Source organism: Rhyacophila brunnea, unplaced genomic scaffold, assembly GCF_057557595.1.
Source record: "Rhyacophila brunnea isolate RB1 unplaced genomic scaffold, BYU_Rbru_1.0 scaffold_5, whole genome shotgun sequence".
Taxonomy (NCBI): Eukaryota; Metazoa; Arthropoda; class Insecta; order Trichoptera; family Rhyacophilidae; genus Rhyacophila; species Rhyacophila brunnea.
This window is the reverse complement of record NW_028233170.1, coordinates 10,498,656-10,517,240: the sequence shown is the minus strand read 5'-3', so window position 1 is coordinate 10,517,240 and position 18,585 is coordinate 10,498,656. Positions and strand designations below refer to the sequence as shown.

Genomic DNA, 18,585 nt, shown 5'->3' with positions numbered 1-18,585 from the left:
TTTACTTTTAGTTGGTAGGTACAATAATTATTGTATTTTGTTGGTAAGTAATTAACGTGGTCACCCACAGATTATTTTTTTATTCAAAGCTAGCGGATCGCTGAGAACAAGACAAAGGTGCCGACAGTATCGAATCACACAGGGCTGTCGAAGACGTCTTACTTGTTTTTATGATAAATTGTTTTTAATTGTGTGCAATTTGGCGGAAAAATATAATATATATAGTTGCTTACCATTCGGTTATCCAAATGAGCTGGGTTTTGTTTACTCTTCTGCCGATATCCTATAGTTTTATTTTTTTATCTTGCCCATCTCGCGTAAGGCTATCTGATATTATAAAAGTCACACAGTACAACAGTGTTTAAATCTAATATGTAATTGCACCGGTTTAATTAAAAACTATAACGAAATTAACATTTTAATGATTTACAGATTTTCCTATGTTATATCAACTTAATAGCAATTTTAATGAGACAAGATACATATTACGATATATCCAAAATACACATCATCAGATAATATGTGAAATATTTTGATAAGCAAAAAAATAAGAACAATACAAAAATAGCATAACATAATCAGCTAGTCTTTTCATAATTATTTTAGATGAATGTTGTATGCCGTTTGACGCTTGGAAGTATGTAATTGTTCCATCTGTACAGTAAGCTATTTTTAACTTTAAATTTGTAACTCTTTAAAACGTACCATTAGATTGATATTATTTTGACAGCCCTGTATTCTTCGGCTGGCATCAGGTTACGTCGCGTACATGTTATGTTTGAAGGTAATAATAATAATAATAATAATGATTATTCATTCGACCGAGAATTGTAATTAATAATTATTGCGTTTCTTAAAATAAATCCCCGATGGTTAGAGGTTTTTGCGGTTAGACTGAATTAAAATGACGTCCTTTCAACGCTGAGATTACTCTCTGAATGAACTATGAATGACCTTGTGCTGTTCAGCTCACTCTTAAGTCCATGAGATAGGGTTTGCTCTTTCTTCTTCGCGTGAGGTTATATTCTACTAATTTATTTTCCTTTTTCTTGTCGTTGGTCATTCCTCCCTTTTTATTTACTGGTCATACCCGCGCGTCTATTTTTTATGTAGGAAGTTTGGGACCCCTTTGTCTTCATTATGATATGGCTCAAGGAACCAGGTAGAAGTTACCTGGACTTCAAAGTCAACATGAATAATAAGAGTTTTATTGGTAGGTAAAACTCCTTTCATTATTCGAATTTGACTTTGAAGTCCTATCTGTTTGTTATCACCTGATGTTGGGTATGCCAAATTCCTGTATGTGACAATGATTCATTGACGAGGTATAGACCATCGTGGCTTTCAATGTATATGGTTGAATAGAGAAGTTAATGGGTTCTTTTCGCCTTCTGATGGTGGTGTGTCCATCGATCTCTGGTAGTTGTCGTGAAATGTCGACTCACTACGCCAGTTGTCTCTCTTTAAGATATCATCTATTGGGTATATTTACAGTTTAAGGAAGCCACCACTGAGCGGACACTGCCTGGTGGTTCTTGTACCCCTGCTTCCAACAGTACTGACCTTATCCAATTCCCTATAACTATCCTGGTGGCTGGTTTTGGTGGTCCTCTTGAAGATATAAATAATTCCGAAATATCCCCACCTTCCTCTCTCCTTGGGTTTGACATGCAGACGAGTTTCCGTAACCAGAATACTGGGTCGATGTTTTGATACGTGGAAGCGCTTAGCTTCCATTCCGATTGACGATGCTTGGCGGTATCTGTCTTTGCGCCAAACATTGGCCATACAATTATGTGGTCACCTTTATCCACTAATCCATTGTCTACTTAACTATTACTGAGTAGTGTGAGGTCATGAACCCTTCGTCCCGACGCGAGAAGCAGCCAAGTAGGTAGCTGTCCTGCGAGACGTTTCGAATAGGTTGTACTCCACCGGTGTTGTTTTCCTAAGATGATCTACCACTCGTCCTGGATCCCAAACCGGTGGTTTGACGGGTTTCGTTTTATGTACCGAAATTGCCTGTAACATATTGTGTTGTACTACCACGTTGATGCTGATATCTACAATGATAGTCGGTTTGCAAAATGTGGCTATAGCTGACTTATCCACCAGGATGGTGTTGTACGACAAACCCTCCATGTTGTACAAGTAGCCTAGGTATCTGGCCAATTCCATTGGTTGAGGGCTATTATAATCCATTATGTTCATGTTACACCATGTCATTGTCTTACATTTGTTCCAAGCTGGTTTGTAAGTTTTTAAAGCCGAAGGCCGCCATCTGGAAGTAAGGAGTGTCCTTTCTTCCACCATTCAATTTGATGTTATTTCACTCCACCCGAAATTATCCATAGTTAAAGGGACATGTTCTGGGTCCTTGGAGGTGGACGGTTGGTCTCCATACCTAATAGTGTCGTATGTAGGTGAGGCATTGTATAAGGAGGTACTATAGCCCTTTTTCGTAAGTCCACTCCCCAAAAGCATTGTTTCCAGCTCGGTGCCACTGTCTAGTAAATACTTCTCTTTTGCTGAGTTCAGGTGCGCTAGGACTCGTGAAAGTAAGTTTGGTGGGGGAAATATCCACGCCAGTCTGAAGTCCTATACTCGGCTGAAGGCGTCATGAAACAGCGCGCCACTGTCTGTAACGTCTCGTGACACATACGTTGCAACGACATGTGCTGTTTCGCTTGCGAATAAATCCACCTCGGGAACACCCCATCTTTGAAATAGGGGGGTGGTTGCGGTGTTGATGAGGTGCCATTCGGGAATGAGTTGTCTGCGGGAGAGATGATCTGCCACGCAGTTGTAATTTCTGCGGAAGTATTGTGCAGTAAACGTGATGTTGGCTCGACTGGCAAATACTAGTATCTGTCGGCATAGGTTTAGGAGGGTGACAGATTTTGTGCCGCCCTCGTTGTTGATGTATGCCACCACTGTTTTGTTGTCTGTCTGCAGAAGCAGATCTGATCCTATAATTGATTGTACCCGAGATTGAATTGCAAACATTTCCTTCCTGTTGGAATGCCATGCCATGCTAACTGGTCTTGTTCCCACGTACCTGATAGGTGGTGTTCATTCAGTTGGGCTCCCTAGCCTGTGTCGGCTGCGTCTGTCGTTAGGAAGTGATTGAATGTCGTTCTGTGTGTCAACTCTGAGGAGCCTATCACCTGGAGCCACCACACGATGTCCTGTTAGGCCTGTGGTGAGATTGTTGCCTATTGGCGAGAATGGGACCTCGACAATATTGATGACTGGAGCTTTATAGCCGTCGGCAATGCAACCTTCCTCGTGGAGATAGGATGCGAAGTTGAGTCGCCCCAGAAGGGATTGGATATGTGCCTGTCTGAGGAACCAATTGCCTTTTTGTACCTGCGTTGTGTCAATTCTGAGGATCCTATCACCTAGAGCCACCACATGATGTCCTGTTGGGCCTATGGTGGGATTGTCATCAATTGGCGAGGATGGGACCTCGGCCATATTGATGACTGGAGCGTTGTAGCCGTCGGCAATGCAACCTTTCTCGTGGAGGTAGGATGTGAAGTTGAGTCGCCCCAGAAGGGATTGGATATGTGCCTGTCTGAGGGACCAACTGCCTTTTTGTACCTGCATTAGCAGATCGTCGCTATAGATTGGTTTCCCGAATATCCGTTTTTGTCGAAATCGACCTCTTAAAGCAGAATGTTTTTTTGTATCTAATTGGACTAGATTGACTAGAACCATCCCTTTCTTTAAATTACTTTGTAATGGTAATGCATACATCATTCACGTGCTGTAAAAATAACAATTTAAATATCTCCATGTATTTAAATATAGGATTATGAAATTTGTTTTTCGTCCCCTGAACATTTGGTCTATTCGGGAAACCAATCCTACAGCGACGAGATGGTGACGGAGTGCTACACACTTCTCCGGCGACAGAAACCTCCGCTTGTTGTGTGTATCCCACATGATGTCCAGGAACCCTCATTGTTGGCTTGGGTTCAGATAGGATCTTTTAATATTTATTAACCACCCTAAAGACTGTAGGAAGGTTATCCTGTATTCCACCTGAACCGAGACTGTTTCTCGGATTGGTTGGCTACTAAGAAGTCGTCTAGGTAAGTGAATATTCTCAGCCATTCTTTCGAAGGCGTTCGGCGACCCAATTGGTCAGGGATGCAAACATAATCGGAGCGGCTGACAGCACGAACGGGAGACACGTGAATTGTAGGAGCTCCCCTTGGTAGGCTAGTCGAACGAGTCGACGATGTTGAGAAGCCATGGGTACCTGGAGGTACGCCTGGCTTAGATCTCTCATTACTAGCCAGTCTTCTGTTTGTAAGACGGCTGGAACCTCGTAATGGTGAATTAGTTTAAATGGCTTTGGCTGTAGGAACGCATTCAAACGCTTTCGGTTGAAAACAGGGCATAGGGTCCCGTCTTGTTTCTTGATTAGAAACAGGGTTGAGAGAAAAACTGGGGGTTGGACCCGCTTATTCTAGAACCCCTGAGTTCTTTAACTCCTCGATCTCGAGAGTGACCTCTGCTGATTGTTGCGTTTGAAATTCTTTCCGTAAAAGTAAAGAAGGACTTACCAATGGTGGTGTCCGCACAAAAGGTATGCGGGCTACGGCTATTGTTTTAACCAATGTTGGGGGGGTACACTACGCCATCCAGACTCCCCGAAAGTCTCTTAGGCGGCCCCCAATGTTGTTGGTCGTCCAGATGGGGTCACCTCCGCTTAGAGTACGGATCCCTGGTGGAGCCCGTACCTCCGATGGAAAACTCCCTTCCCACAGGACGTCGCCCCTTGGGAGTACCCCAGCCATATGTGAGTTCGAGGGCTTTCCGGGACTCTGAGCTCGGAGGAATCCTTGATAGTGCCTCCCGAGTGAAGTTATCCTTCCGGTAAGGATCTGAGTCATGTCCTCGAAAATTTTATTATGCGTTGTCCCCAAAACCCTTTTCGATTTTTTGGTACAGGCCCATCACTGTTATGTTTTGAGGATTGGTTGCCCAATCCACTAACCCTTGCATACCCTTCCAGAAGCTGTCCCGTTGGGAAAACATAGCATTCTGGAGGGCCGCGATGGTCCTCTCCGTCAGATGTTTAGCTGATGACGAGTGGTCGCACCGACGCAACTTGTCATTTAGACCTAACTCTACGATCGTAGGGGCGGCCAAGAATTGTTTTTTGGGCGTTGTGCCACTCTTTGCCGGTCCCCCCTGCTGAAATAAGGTACGTGACGAGGATACCTCAAACATCAGCATCTTAATCGACGCTCGTACGTTGAACTTTTCCTCCTGTAGCAGTTCTGCTTTACCGTCTGGTGTCCATTGCTTTTAGAATATCCTCCTCACGGTCATTCAGATGTTGCACCATTATCACTGATCACTTAACGTTCACTTAACTATCACTTAATGTTCGTCCAAGATAATTTTTTTGATAGTTATAATGAACTGTCAGACGCAACATGTAAACAATAAGAAAGTCAAATCCAGAATGAAGACAAAGGGGTCCCAAACTCCCTACATAAAAAATAGACGCGCGGGTATGACCAGTAAATAAAAAGGCAGGAATGACCAACGACAAGAAAAAGGAAAATAAATTAGTAGAATATAACCTCACGCGAAGAAGAAAGAGCAAACCCTATCTCAAGGACTTAAGGACTTCAAAGTCAAATTCGAATAATATAAGATATTATCTTCCGTAGAGGGTAATATTCTTTGACGTATATACTTTTTAAGAAAGTCATTTCCTTAAATGTCCCATTACTATAGCATTCACCCTAGGTACTTGGAAAATTACATTATTTTAAAGGTTTTTATTTTTTTTAATGCCGTATCAAAACATAATAAAATTGGTGAGGAGGCTCAATTTTTTCAATATCTACCTATCAGTATCATAATGATTATTATCTATGATTATGATCTCATTATTTGAGTAATATCTATGCGTAATGCAACAGGATGAGCTAAGATAGTCCAGAATAATCTATGGTCAGGTGGAAACGTCAGACTGTCAGACTTCAGTGGATTCTCGCGCTAATTATTGTGTATTTATCTACGTATTCTGCAAAGGTATGTGTACTTATTAAATTCCTCTTGTAATTAGCTTTAACAAGTTCATATATCTATTCATGTTATACCGAGAATTAGAATATTCACAATACATTCAAACCACTCCCCTTTCATTGAACTATTTTCAGCGATGATAATGTTATCGTAATATTATCGTCGTGAAAGCGATAAATATGCCGCAATATTGATGTCCGACGAATTATATAGAGTATATTAATATTTTCCGATCATAATATTGCATTTTCGATTTTGCTTGATTACAAATATTAGGTAGAATCACTTGAACATTTCAATTCCTATTATATTTGATACTCATTTTTATGTAGGTGGTTATAATATATAAAATGCAAGGCACACCAAAAATTTATTAATTTGTCAATTTATATTATTTCAACAACCAGTTTCGCATTATTTGGAAATTGTATCATTAAAATAAATTGGAATCATATCTCAATACACGGTAACTATACGTTGATAACTCAAATGTGATGTTGTCGTAATTTATATAGTATTACAGTGCAAAATAAATGCATCTAGTTAATAATAACCTAACACATCCTACTTATTTTTGGGTTACAGTATGTTGTTATAGGTTTTGGTTTAGTTTTTGGTCGCAAACAGTGTTGCCATCTTTTTCTATGCTGATTATAGTATAAAGGCATAAAAAATATAGTATTTCTGATAAATGTATAGTACAGGAACATTTTTCGTCTTGAATCCTTTAAAATTATAGTATTTTGGTCAAGGCCTGAACAAAAACGATGCATAAGTGCGAGTGAGAAAGTATTCGGTACCCTTATAATCTCTGCGACACGCGCTAGAGTAAGATAAAAGGTTTACAGATCTGGGAGATGGTTTGCTACGGTGTAACCGGCAAATCTACGCTTATTGCATAACTAAGCGTCGATAACCGTTAAACATAAAGTCAGTGGTAAATATTTTTAGTTAATTAAGTAGAAAAGATGGTTCTGTGTGTTGTATTAAAATATGGTAGCCGTACTGATAAGCAAGAAGATGGTATTACGTTTCATAGGTAAGTTGATACATGCTCGTGATAATTTATTTGTATATTATTATATATTTTAATATCAGTGATGATACACCCCTGTTACAGGCGGGCTTCTCCCGGTGTAAAATAATCATTTAGTAGCTTAAGTCGAAACGTAACCCTGACCTCTAGAAACGGCTTCATAAAACATCTAATCTGATTCCTTGCTCAACCACGTAAGTATTTCTTTTAATTTAAAAAGTAAAAATGATGATGGATGAAAGAGATAATTTTAAGACTAAATATAAGGATTTAAATATAATAAATTTTGCCGCGCATTGTGCGTGAAATCCTCGCGCGCCGGCGCCAGGGTCAGGCTCGTGATTCGCCGAATCAAAGATCACGCGATAAAATTTGGCCAATCACGAGAGTCCTTTTTTTTGCTGGATGGCGTCGGTACGAGGAATTTGAAAGAAAGAAAAAAGGATAGGAGTAAGCGTCCCCTTTCCGATAGGTACGGACCTGACGACTACAACTGTAAAAATCCCAAATATAATTTGTAAAACTAAAAATTAAAAAAATGTAAAATATAAACAATATCACGTTACGAGCACGAAGGACTGTGTTTTATTTACACTCCAAACGTTTATATACTCTTTTTTTTTGTGAATCCGGGGTTCGATGGACACCTGAGCTAGCCGCTGGAACCCCGGGGATCTCAATGGCGCCCTTGGCAACGTGAAGCTCGAAGAATCGCATGGATTCTTCCGAAACCGCGAAATAAAATTTACGCCCGCGAACGCTAAATAAAAGTTTACGATCCAGGAGCCGGAACAACCAAGAAATGGTTAACTAAAAAGCGGACTCCGACGTAACCCTTATCGAAGAAGAAGTGCTGTCTCCAACATCAAACCGGGAGGGCCCTCTGGTGTTCGAAGACAGTCCACATACGGAGCTGACCGCGCCTAGCGTCGTGCTGGAGACCGTAGCACCAGCGCGTCTCCAGTACGACGAATGGCTGCACAAATCCCACCTATGGAGACCAGACACATCATCGACGGTATCCAGCGAGGAGGGTTCGTAGAGGCCACGGCCCACTCGCGACGAAAAACGGCGAGCAAAATGCCGATTTTCCTAGGGTATCACTAACATGTTGTGTACCCTATTCGACCACGGGATGTTCGGTGAGGAGAGAAAAAGGAAACGCGAGGCTAGGGAGCCTCACAAGAGGGCTGAGAAGGCGCGCAAGCTGAGATGAATCGAAGAAGCTGTACGGGCGCAGGCTCGACCACGAGGAGATGAAGCAGGACCAGTCGCCAACCCTCTAGTCAAGGGTGAACGCCGAGTTGCTGTTGGAAGTTTCAGTGTAAACAGTGTAGTTAAAAGTGAAGATAATAATCGTAAATATCCGGAAATTCTTCTAATTACGGATAAAAAGTTAATTAAGGACCCACTTTCTGAGCCCTATAATCTTAAGTTCGTTAGTACGAAAAATGTACATTCTAGTTTTAAAAATAACGCTTCGCAAAGTGACGCCAATTCTTTCCGTTCAAATAAAGTAAATATGAATGAATTCGAAAACATTAACATTGAAAATCGCAAACAATTTTATAAACGGGAAAGAGGATATTCTACAGTAGCGCGAAACCTGTTTCAAAGTTACGCCGTGTTAATAATTTGAATCCAAAGAGAAACGAGGAAAATAGTACACTACCGTCCCTATTATTTCTTTACAAATTACCAATCGTAAATTTAACACAGCGAAAACGGAACGGGAATAATAAGGCGTCACTCGACAAAGTGTTAGTTGTTATGTTAAATTTTAATAATAAGTTAAAATTAGGTATAAAAGGATGAAAGTAGAGATTGTATGCTTGTGATAAAAAAAAAAAAAAAATGAGTCAATAAGCCGTAAATTTCTCAACGGGGTTTCAATAATAAAAAAAAAAAATAATAATAATAAAACGTGAGAGGCACCGTAAATCGGCGCGGCGCGCCTTTGGAATAGGATGTCGGGCGCGTAAAACGAAACAACAATTTTTTTTAAAATAAAATGGGTTTCACTAAAAATAAAGTTAACTACACAGTTTTAAGTGTACTGATTCAGAAATAAATATAATGAGAGGGTGGAATATTTCAATTTTTAATATCAATGTGATTTATACAGTCAATACAATGTTGCAAAATAATTATGGGTATTAGGGTAAAATATTAAATGTGATAGTAAGTACCATAAGTACAATGGGAAGATTTTATATAAAATTAGTAGCTATTTAATGTATGGGGTAGGAGCAATTAATAAAGTAAACTCGAATAAATTTAAAGTACAGGAAGTCTAATGAACGAATAAATTACTAAAGAAAGAGAAAGAATAAATACAGATGAAGACAATTTGGAAGCACAAAGGGAGCCACCTCTCGAAGTAAGCGCATCCAAAGGCAGCGTAGCCGAAAATTCATGATACCAAAGCTTGATGGTGTGGAGAGTGCGCACTCTCCTTTCTCGCGCAGGTTCATGGAGAGACTAGGGACGTGACGCCTGAAAGATATCGTGAAACAACAAGAGGTACTTCCGAAGTGTAACCATCTATAAAAAAAAAAGAAAGGGAAAAGGATACTTATTGTAAACATCCATCCTATTACCTGTGGGAGAGCCGTGCCGCCGTCAACGAGCCTGGCCGTTGTACCGCTATACGATGCCTGGCCCGCAGTAATAGGAACAGATGGAGACACAGTACCTGTCCATCTATGAGGTGATACTCCAGAGACCAGCAGATCAGTGGAAAACTTTCCACAGGAAGATATCCGCTGCTCGGAACGAGCCTGGCTCAATAGTAACGCCACTACCACGCCCTGGTTGCAAAGGCAGACGACGCCAAACGAGGTACGCTCCTATTGCACCAGAAGAAGTAAAACGTAACACGAAATAATAATTCCGAACGAGGGCCAAACGTCTACAAATGTAGCCCCTAGGAATGCAAAAGAAAGATTGGAAAGCGCGAGAGTCAAAGACTGCAGCTTCGCGACCCCTCCGCTGACTAATAAAAACGAATAAAATAACAAGAAAACCTAATTAAAACAAAGTAACACAAAATAAATGTACTACACTGAAATTAAATCAAACTCTGACCTATTCAAAAGTATCGCGAAAGCATTGCTTTGAGCTGAAAATAATAATCCAAAATAAATTTAGAAAATAATAAAAATAGAGCTAAAGTATAGAGTTTTATGTTAGAATAGTTAGATTGTAGTTGAATTCTTTTATAAACTGTTTATCATGCCATGTACTTAACGGATGAACAAGGAATTGGATGGGTGGCCGATGAGATCAGGGCGTACCTTTCGACTTTAATCCAGATGGGGCGAATTGATACACCCCTGTTACAGGCGGGCTTCTCCCGGTGTAAAATAATCATTTAGTAGCTTAAGTCGAAACGTAACCCTGACCTCTAGAAACGGCTTCATAAAACATCTAATCTGATTCCTTGCTCAACCACGTAAGTATTTCTTTTAATTTAAAAAGTAAAAATGATGATGGATGAAAGAGATAATTTTAAGACTAAATATAAGGATTTAAATATAATAAATTTTGCCGCGCATTGTGCGTGAAATCCTCGCGCGCCGGCGCCAGGGTCAGGCTCGTGATTCGCCGAATCAAAGATCACGCGATAAAATTTGGCCAATCACGAGAGTCCTTTTTTTTGCTGGATGGCGTCGGTACGAGGAATTTGAAAGAAAGAAAAAAGGATAGGAGTAAGCGTCCCCTTTCCGATAGGTACGGACCTGACGACTACAACTGTAAAAATCCCAAATATAATTTGTAAAACTAAAAATTAAAAAAATGTAAAATATAAACAATATCACGTTACGAGCACGAAGGACTGTGTTTTATTTACACTCCAAACGTTTATATACTCTTTTTTTTTGTGAATCCGGGGTTCGATGGACACCTGAGCTAGCCGCTGGAACCCCGGGGATCTCAGTGACCTAGTGTTTCTTTAAAATAACTTAAATTATGGATATCTTTACCTAGTGGTTGCATTTTGACCGCTTAAAAATACTATATAACATAAAAAATAGAAAATTATATTTTAATTCTGAGCGTCTAGTGCGAGTACTTTGGGCGAGCTCTAGCTAAATGGCCTATGGTCTCGAACATTTGTAGACGGATGCGTTCGCTCGCCCACAAACCAAACGCACGGCACGCTGCTTCATTTAGCAATGCAACGGGTGGCGTCTAGATGTATCTATAGTCAATGATTTTGGTATATTTGGCGTATATTATAGTATTTTACATTTTTCGCGGAATTAAAATTATAGTATTGTACTATAATTATAGTATTGTACTATAATTATAGTACGGTTGGCATCACTAGTCTCAAAGAACCTCAATCACAAAATGATGTGAAGTACTGTATCTCTGCCAAAATTGAGATAGGTAACTGTGAATATAGATACATCCTAGAGGTGGCTAAGATCCTCATCAGATGGTCAATGATGATGCTTTTCAAAAATGAGCCTTTAAACGTGCTTACGTACCACTAATAAGCATATGTCGAATATGGTAAAATAAATTACCGCGTACTACTTGATGTTATTAAATACTGCAGGTATATTGACACATGTCAATGTCATAAGTGTGTATTGTAATAATTCTTTTATTGTGTTAACTGTCAATTGAAGAGTGACATTCCAACCCATTTTTTGATAAAAAGGTAAACATTGTAACTTTTACAGCATAATAATATATTATAATAATACTATAATGTTGGATCATTTTCAATAAAAAAAATAGTTTACTGATGTGCACATGAACTTATAAAACACAAATTCTCTAATATTTCGTCTGACATTTCTAATCTGACGTGTTACAATATTATATCGTCACCGTTCAGGCAAAAGTCACCAACCCTGAAAATGGCAGTTTTGAGTTGAGTATGTCACCCGAAGCGTAAAATTATGTTCTTTAAGATGCAAAACTCACCACGGTACATTAGTTAGTAAAATTTTGCTTAAATCCGAATTATTTGTTTTTCACTAAATGACTTTCGATAAAATCTTAACAAGCAAAAGTCATTATAGGTGAATAGACATTATTCACTATATAAAAAAAATAAATCCTTCGTTATAAATATACAAGCAAAAGTCACTATACTATGGATGGTGAGTTTTACTGATGCTTCTTTTGGTTAACATTGTTCAGATTATTAACAAGCAAAAGTCACTAAACCATAATTGAGCTACCTTGCCTCCTTTAAAACCTTGCAGATGTTTTAATTAGCATCAAAAAGTAAAATTACCTTAAAGAAATTATTAAGAAGACATGAGAAAATAATTTAATGTAGATAAAACCTTAAAAACATTAAAATCTGATTTTTCCTGCATTTTCAAACTTTCAAATTGCGATATCTCAAAACTATGTTTTTAGGGTTGGTGACTTTTGCCTGAACGGTGACGATATTATGACCGCTTGGAGCGTAAATGTAGCAAAAAACTATCAATCATCAATCAATCAATCTTTACCTTAGTGCTGTTTTGAAATAAAAAGCCACATTTCGACATCAAATTGAAGAGACTTAGGATTTTTTGTAAAATATAAGTTTAAGTGAGAATATAGATCTCAGCACACTTTATCGGATTCCATCAAAACATGAAAATTTGTAATTTTGGACTAAGGCCGGTTTGGAATGTCACTCTTCAATTCATGGTGGAACTGCATTGTATTGTTGATTAATTTAATAAAACGCAAATTTTTTTAGTACTTATTTCACTTGAAATTTTCATGCATTTTGATGCATCATTATCACACACTAAGATTATATTAGGTTGGGGTAGATTAGGATAGGTTGGGTTGGGTTTGGTTTGGTCTAAAAAAAAAGTTAAAAAAACTCATGCGGACTTCTGCGGCACATTTACCCAAACTTTATAATCATAGGTTCAAGATGGCAGATCAGGGATTCCCAGCTCAACACACCACCACCACATCGACGAGTGCTTCAATGGCGACCACTATACGCTTCGATCCGAGTTACATTAGAACTCGCCCTGGAATATTGAAAATAGTCGAGATTGTGAGTAAATTTTTGGTGTCATTGTTTCATTGTATGTATAATGACTTCTGAACATGCATTTTTCTTTGTTGATGGCGGCCGTGGACAATGGCAGACGTTATTTGAGGCACGTTTCTGTAGTATCACACATGAAAAAAAAGCTCGCAGATCTAAACTCGTCTCGACTGCAATGCGTCGAATATGTCAATGTGATTTTGTTGGTATTCACAAAACACATGTAACTAAGTCTCCAGCTGCATACCGCATGATTGCAACCTTTTAGTTTGAAAAAAAAAAGAGCTGGAGTCACATGCAGCTATTTTCATCCGACATGCAGCGCGCAGGTATAGTCCTGAAATGTCACACTTCGTCATTCATTTTGGTTTCCTGTGTCACATCACTGTCCTTGCACGGCCTTGCCTATACGCACATGAGAAAGTTGCATGTTGCACTCAGTTTTGATTTATGACTATATCCCAGTCGAGACGATTTCCGATGTGCGACTTGGGCTTATGATGGCTTTTTTTATATACATAAGTAAAAAAAGTACATATAATACGTTGAATTAGTTACATAATATACCAAAGTAAAGTCGAATGGTATTATTTTGAAAATTCTTAAGAGGAAATTTAATGTATCGCTTTGAACAGGTTTCACTATTTTTTTTTAGTAATTTCCACTATCTCATTTTGATGATTTTTTTGCCAATCCATAGGTCAGGACCTAATCTGGGCATACCTTGTTTTCGAAAAATGTCGTTCATCGAAAACAGGGCCATTTTGAAACATGAAAAATAGATACCTGTAAAACTTGCTGCCGACATAACAATTGGCGGTTGCGTTTTTTTCCTGTATGCCCCCCGCGCAGACGTACCCTGTCAATTGGCTTCTATATTTCCGACAGTGGAAGGGTCGACAAGTGTACAGCGGGGTACGACACAATGACCGGTGGTTTTTATCAGCGGACAGTTTAAATTATATAGTTTCTTATACCTACTATATAATAATACTATTGAATTATTTATGAAACAATTAGGTTTTTTGATTTACCTAGGAATTAATTAGTCGAAGCATTAATAATTAAGTTCAATTAGAATATTTCTTTTTTATGAATTTTGTCAGATACATATCTCAATTATACCGTATTCAGCTTAGCCTTAGACTCTGTGGTGAAATTTTTCACGCATCTATAAATAAAATAGTAAAATTACAAAAACATTACTTAACAAACTCTATTCACTTGAAAAAGAAAGCTTTTCAATGAATATTATTTTGTCCCAGCACGAAAATAACAATAAGAAACTGTTGGTTTGGATTTAGTACATGAAAAATAATTTAACACCATGACGTGATATTGTGCATTCATAGATTGGTGTTGCTGGGGAATTATGGTTCATTTTTCAATGATAATCTTTTTTATGTATTAGTTTCATTTGGTCTTTTGTAATAAAGTTGTAATATGAATCTTTGTTACTTTTTAGGTTTTGAACCTTTTGGGTTTTATCTGTATTGAAGTGTCCGGCTTAAGTTTCATGAGCCGCGGCCAATTCTTCAACACGGCCGCCATGACTGGATTTTGGTTCTCCGGCATCATGCTGGCGCTGTATTTGTTCCATGCCGTGGAGAAGTTTTACAAGATTCCTTGGCTCAAAATAGAATTCGTGTTCTATGTAATTTTGACTCTGTTCTACTTGATCGCTTCGTCATTGGCGGCATCCTACGGAGTTGAGGCCTATTCAGCAGCTGCTGTGAGTATTACTTGATAAACATACCCCATAACCATTTTTTGACACGAAACATGACACAATTGGTGAGGCACTGAATGAGAGAAAACTATGCAATAGGATTGATATAAGTACAATCGACTATAACCACTGTAACAATAATCACGTTAACCTTGCCCGATTCCTGTGCATAAGAAGCAATCTGTTGAATTTTTTGATAAATTTCTTTATCAGTTAATGTAATATATTAATTTTTGTCCAGTACCATAAATAATTCAAAATTGCGAAAAGCTTTGGTCCTAAGGCGTTGAAATGTTCCACTATAATAAAGTAAAATGTCAACTAAATAAATTATATAATCACTAATCCTGTGAACGCTGTCAATTCTTGGTGGAAAGATGCTGTTTATATTAATTAAATTCATCCACATAAACAACATAATAAATAAATTTGAAAAGCCTCATAAACTGCAATATAAGTTCTAGAAAATATTTTGGATCAAGCAGATTTCGAACAAAGTGCTCTTAAACTAGTTGAGCTACCAATCCTAGTGTCCTAATAACTATACGAAGAGGAGTTTCAAATTCCATTATAATATTGCTACCATTAGTTAATTAATATCCATGTACCTAATTAGTAATTTTAACAGGGGGTACATAATGCCATTTGACACCCACGGTAGCCGCACGGCTTAAGCGTCGGCCTATAGCGTTGTGGGTCCCAGGTTGTGTTAATACAAACCTCCACTCTGTGGAGGCCCATATGATCTGATTAGGATCGGACATGGTCAAAAAAAATGGCATTTGCTAACTTGAATTATGGAAGGCATCAGGAGTAATTCAAATTTTAAATTGATGTCTTTGCATTAGATCAGTGCTCCACAACCGGTGTGCCGTGAGACGATGCTAGGTGTGCTGCGGTGCATTGCTCCCAAAAAAAACACAAACAATTTTGTAAATTATACAATACTTACATAAAAGCCAAATTTGCGTACATGGCTGGTAATATATTTGAGCACCTGCATGAACTTAATAAAGCAATGCAAGTTCAGAATGAAAATATATTGACGTGCTCTGATAAATTAGAAGAAGTTAAGACAAGGATCTCTACAAATGTACCAAAGGACCTGCCAGACCACCATTGAAAGTAAACAATTAATTTTGAATCCGTCTGAAAAACATTTTACTTTGCTGCAAAAGAAATTTTATCATTACTTTTATACAATCAATTCCACTGGATTCGAAACCCTTTTGCAACCAATACCGAAAATTCTATAGAAGCGCTTTCCCTTTATAAATTCGATAGGAATTGGTTAAAACTGAACTTCGCAGATGTTCCATTAGCTATTTTCTGGATTTCGGTCAATAAAGAATATCTTCGGATTTCCGACAAGGCTGCAGTTGAGCTCCCATTTTCTACGACATATCATCTAGGACCTAGATGAGCAAAGTTTTTCAACTCAAGTTATCATTAAAAATAATAAGCAGTCTTGTTTGAAGGGTCTTCATCGAGAACTTCGGGTTGCTCTTTCAAATATCAAGTCAAAATATATAAAAGTTTTACGTTGATTGGAACAAGCTCAGTTATCACATTAATTAGTTATTATTGAATAAAAATCAAATAATTATCAAATAAAAAAACATAAATTATTATTGTAATTTTGGTTTATGGTCCCCACAATGAGGGAGCTGACAGGGCTGTAGCCTGAGGGCCCAGGCTCAAGGGGGGGGCGGCGTGTCAGGTCAACCAGATAAGTGAGATAAATACAAATTACAAATTTGTTCTAATAGTAAAAAAAATCGCCTGCGGCGCTATTTTACTACCCTGGTAATAATATTTTAAAACATGCTGTTGTAGGATACAATTTCTTATTATTATGTCAATACTTGACAAATAGTTATTCTTAACTCGACAACTAACCATAATTCAAGTGGATGAAATAACACAAAAAATCTCTAAACATACAATCAAAACCATTAATTTTACCTCGAACACCATTTGAAAAATGCTATTTTAGGATATCACACTGTCTGACCTTATCGATAGGTAGAGGGGCCTGCCAAAGATCCTGGCCTGGGGTCCCCCTTCAGGATGTGGGGTCCATGTTTTAGTGTATGGATTGTTTTACGTGTTGTGTGCCGCGGAATTCTGGGAAGACCTTTGGTGTGCCGTGGGTGAGAAAAGGTTGCGGAGCACTGCATTAGATAATAATTTTTCATTAAACTAGTCGTGAAAACTAATCAAATACAATATTCTGACAATTCTAAGTATAAGTTATTTTTATTGCCCCAACTATAAATAGATTTTATAAGTATTAATTATTGAATGGTTTGTTAATTTTTCAGTTCTTTGGATTTTGTGCCATGATCGCCTACGGCTTTGACGCGTTTTTGAAATTTGGTGGCATCCGAATGGGAAGACTGGAACAGGGAGTGAAGGTGGTCAGCCGAGAGACCACCAGCCCTGCAGACGTGCAGACCTATTAATTGTTTAAAATCTCTTTTAGAAACTTAGTAATTATTAACAATTATCACCGACATATGGTATTAATAATTATTATTAAAGCACTATCACTCTTCGAAGGAAGTTACATAAACAGTCATCGGTAACACTTGCCTTCTAAAACAATGATTTTAATGCGTGTCGTTTTTTAATAATGCTTACATTTTTTACAATGACCTTATTATATTATTATTATACAAAATATATTTAAATAATTGACTTTTAATTTAAGAAAATATATGAAAATCTTTTACACCGATGAATATATTTTTTACAGAACTACTTATCTCTATTGAAAATTTTATCATTATTATAAGATGTAAAAGTAGCATTTTAGCGATTGCTTCAAAAAGTATAAAATTCATTTTCATTATTTATTTTTTACAAGTATTAAAAAAAATATTATACTGCCTTCCGCCCTCTGAGATACTCAAAGAAGACACGGTTGGTTGGTAATTAAGTTCCAAACTGGATAGTAACTGATGTTTTGCACACGGCGATTCTCTAGATTGATTGAAATCACAAACTCGAGTATTCTGCCCGAATATTCGGATTTTATACAGGCAGAAAAATACCCCCCTAACTTATCCTAACAATTTCCTAAAAATTGTTCACATATTTTCAGTTATATTTCGAGTTTGAGTGGTTTCCAGTTTATAACTAGTAACCCTGGCAACTAGCATGTCTCTAGTGATGAATCACAGATGCGTTGCGAACTGTTAAGAAACTAGTCACGCCGTGACCGAACCCCCATTGAGATAATATAAGTCGTGCACGCAAGCTACTGATTGGTAATTTATTCACATCTTTGAGTATCTCCATCTATAATATTATATCTCAATTTCAGAAACTTTTCAGTAAGTCTATTCCAACATAACATATAACTCCAAAATCATGCAAAATTGCGAAATAAATGCTATCGAAAATAACACTTATAAAGGCGATTCAGCTGGATAAGTTAATTAGGGACCTCCTTGAGAGTTGATGTATTAAGTAGTGGTGTTAAACAGCACCACTAGTTCGAATGAAGGTTGAACCACGGGTACCAGCGCAAAGATACACCTTTTAAATAATCGCAGATAACCGTTTTGTAGAAAATACATCCGTAACATATTATGTTGAGTTATCATGGATGTCGGAAATATAACAAAACACTGCTATTGGGTGTTATAGAGTAATGTAGTTGGAATAGACCTACAGTAGATTGAAAAACATGTTATGTAGTGTTAATGCTCTTCTTGCAAAAATGGAATTTTCAGACAA

General features: G+C 37.9%; 1 protein-coding gene across 1 annotated transcript; it reads left to right on the top strand.

Moving 5' to 3' along the window:
* Positions 1–5,951: 5,951 nt before the first annotated feature.
* Positions 5,952–17,520, top strand: LOC147066030 (CKLF-like MARVEL transmembrane domain-containing protein 4). Its single transcript, XM_085955587.1, has 4 exons — positions 5,952–6,060; positions 12,983–13,118; positions 14,578–14,844; positions 17,166–17,520. Exons 2-4 carry the CDS (start codon positions 12,990–12,992, stop codon positions 17,304–17,306), a joined length of 537 nt encoding a protein of 178 aa, XP_085811713.1. The 5' UTR covers positions 5,952–6,060; positions 12,983–12,989; the 3' UTR covers positions 17,307–17,520.
* The last annotated feature ends 1,065 nt before the right edge of the window (positions 17,521–18,585 follow it).

Coding starts and splice junctions, on each gene's coding strand:
- LOC147066030 (XM_085955587.1), top strand. CDS start 12,990: ATGGCAGATCAGGGATTCCCAGCTCAACACACCACCACCACATCGACG. Junction 13,119..14,577: donor TATTGAAAATAGTCGAGATT/GTGAGTAAATTT, acceptor GTTACTTTTTAG/GTTTTGAACCTTTTGGGTTT. Junction 14,845..17,165: donor AGGCCTATTCAGCAGCTGCT/GTGAGTATTACT, acceptor TTAATTTTTCAG/TTCTTTGGATTTTGTGCCAT.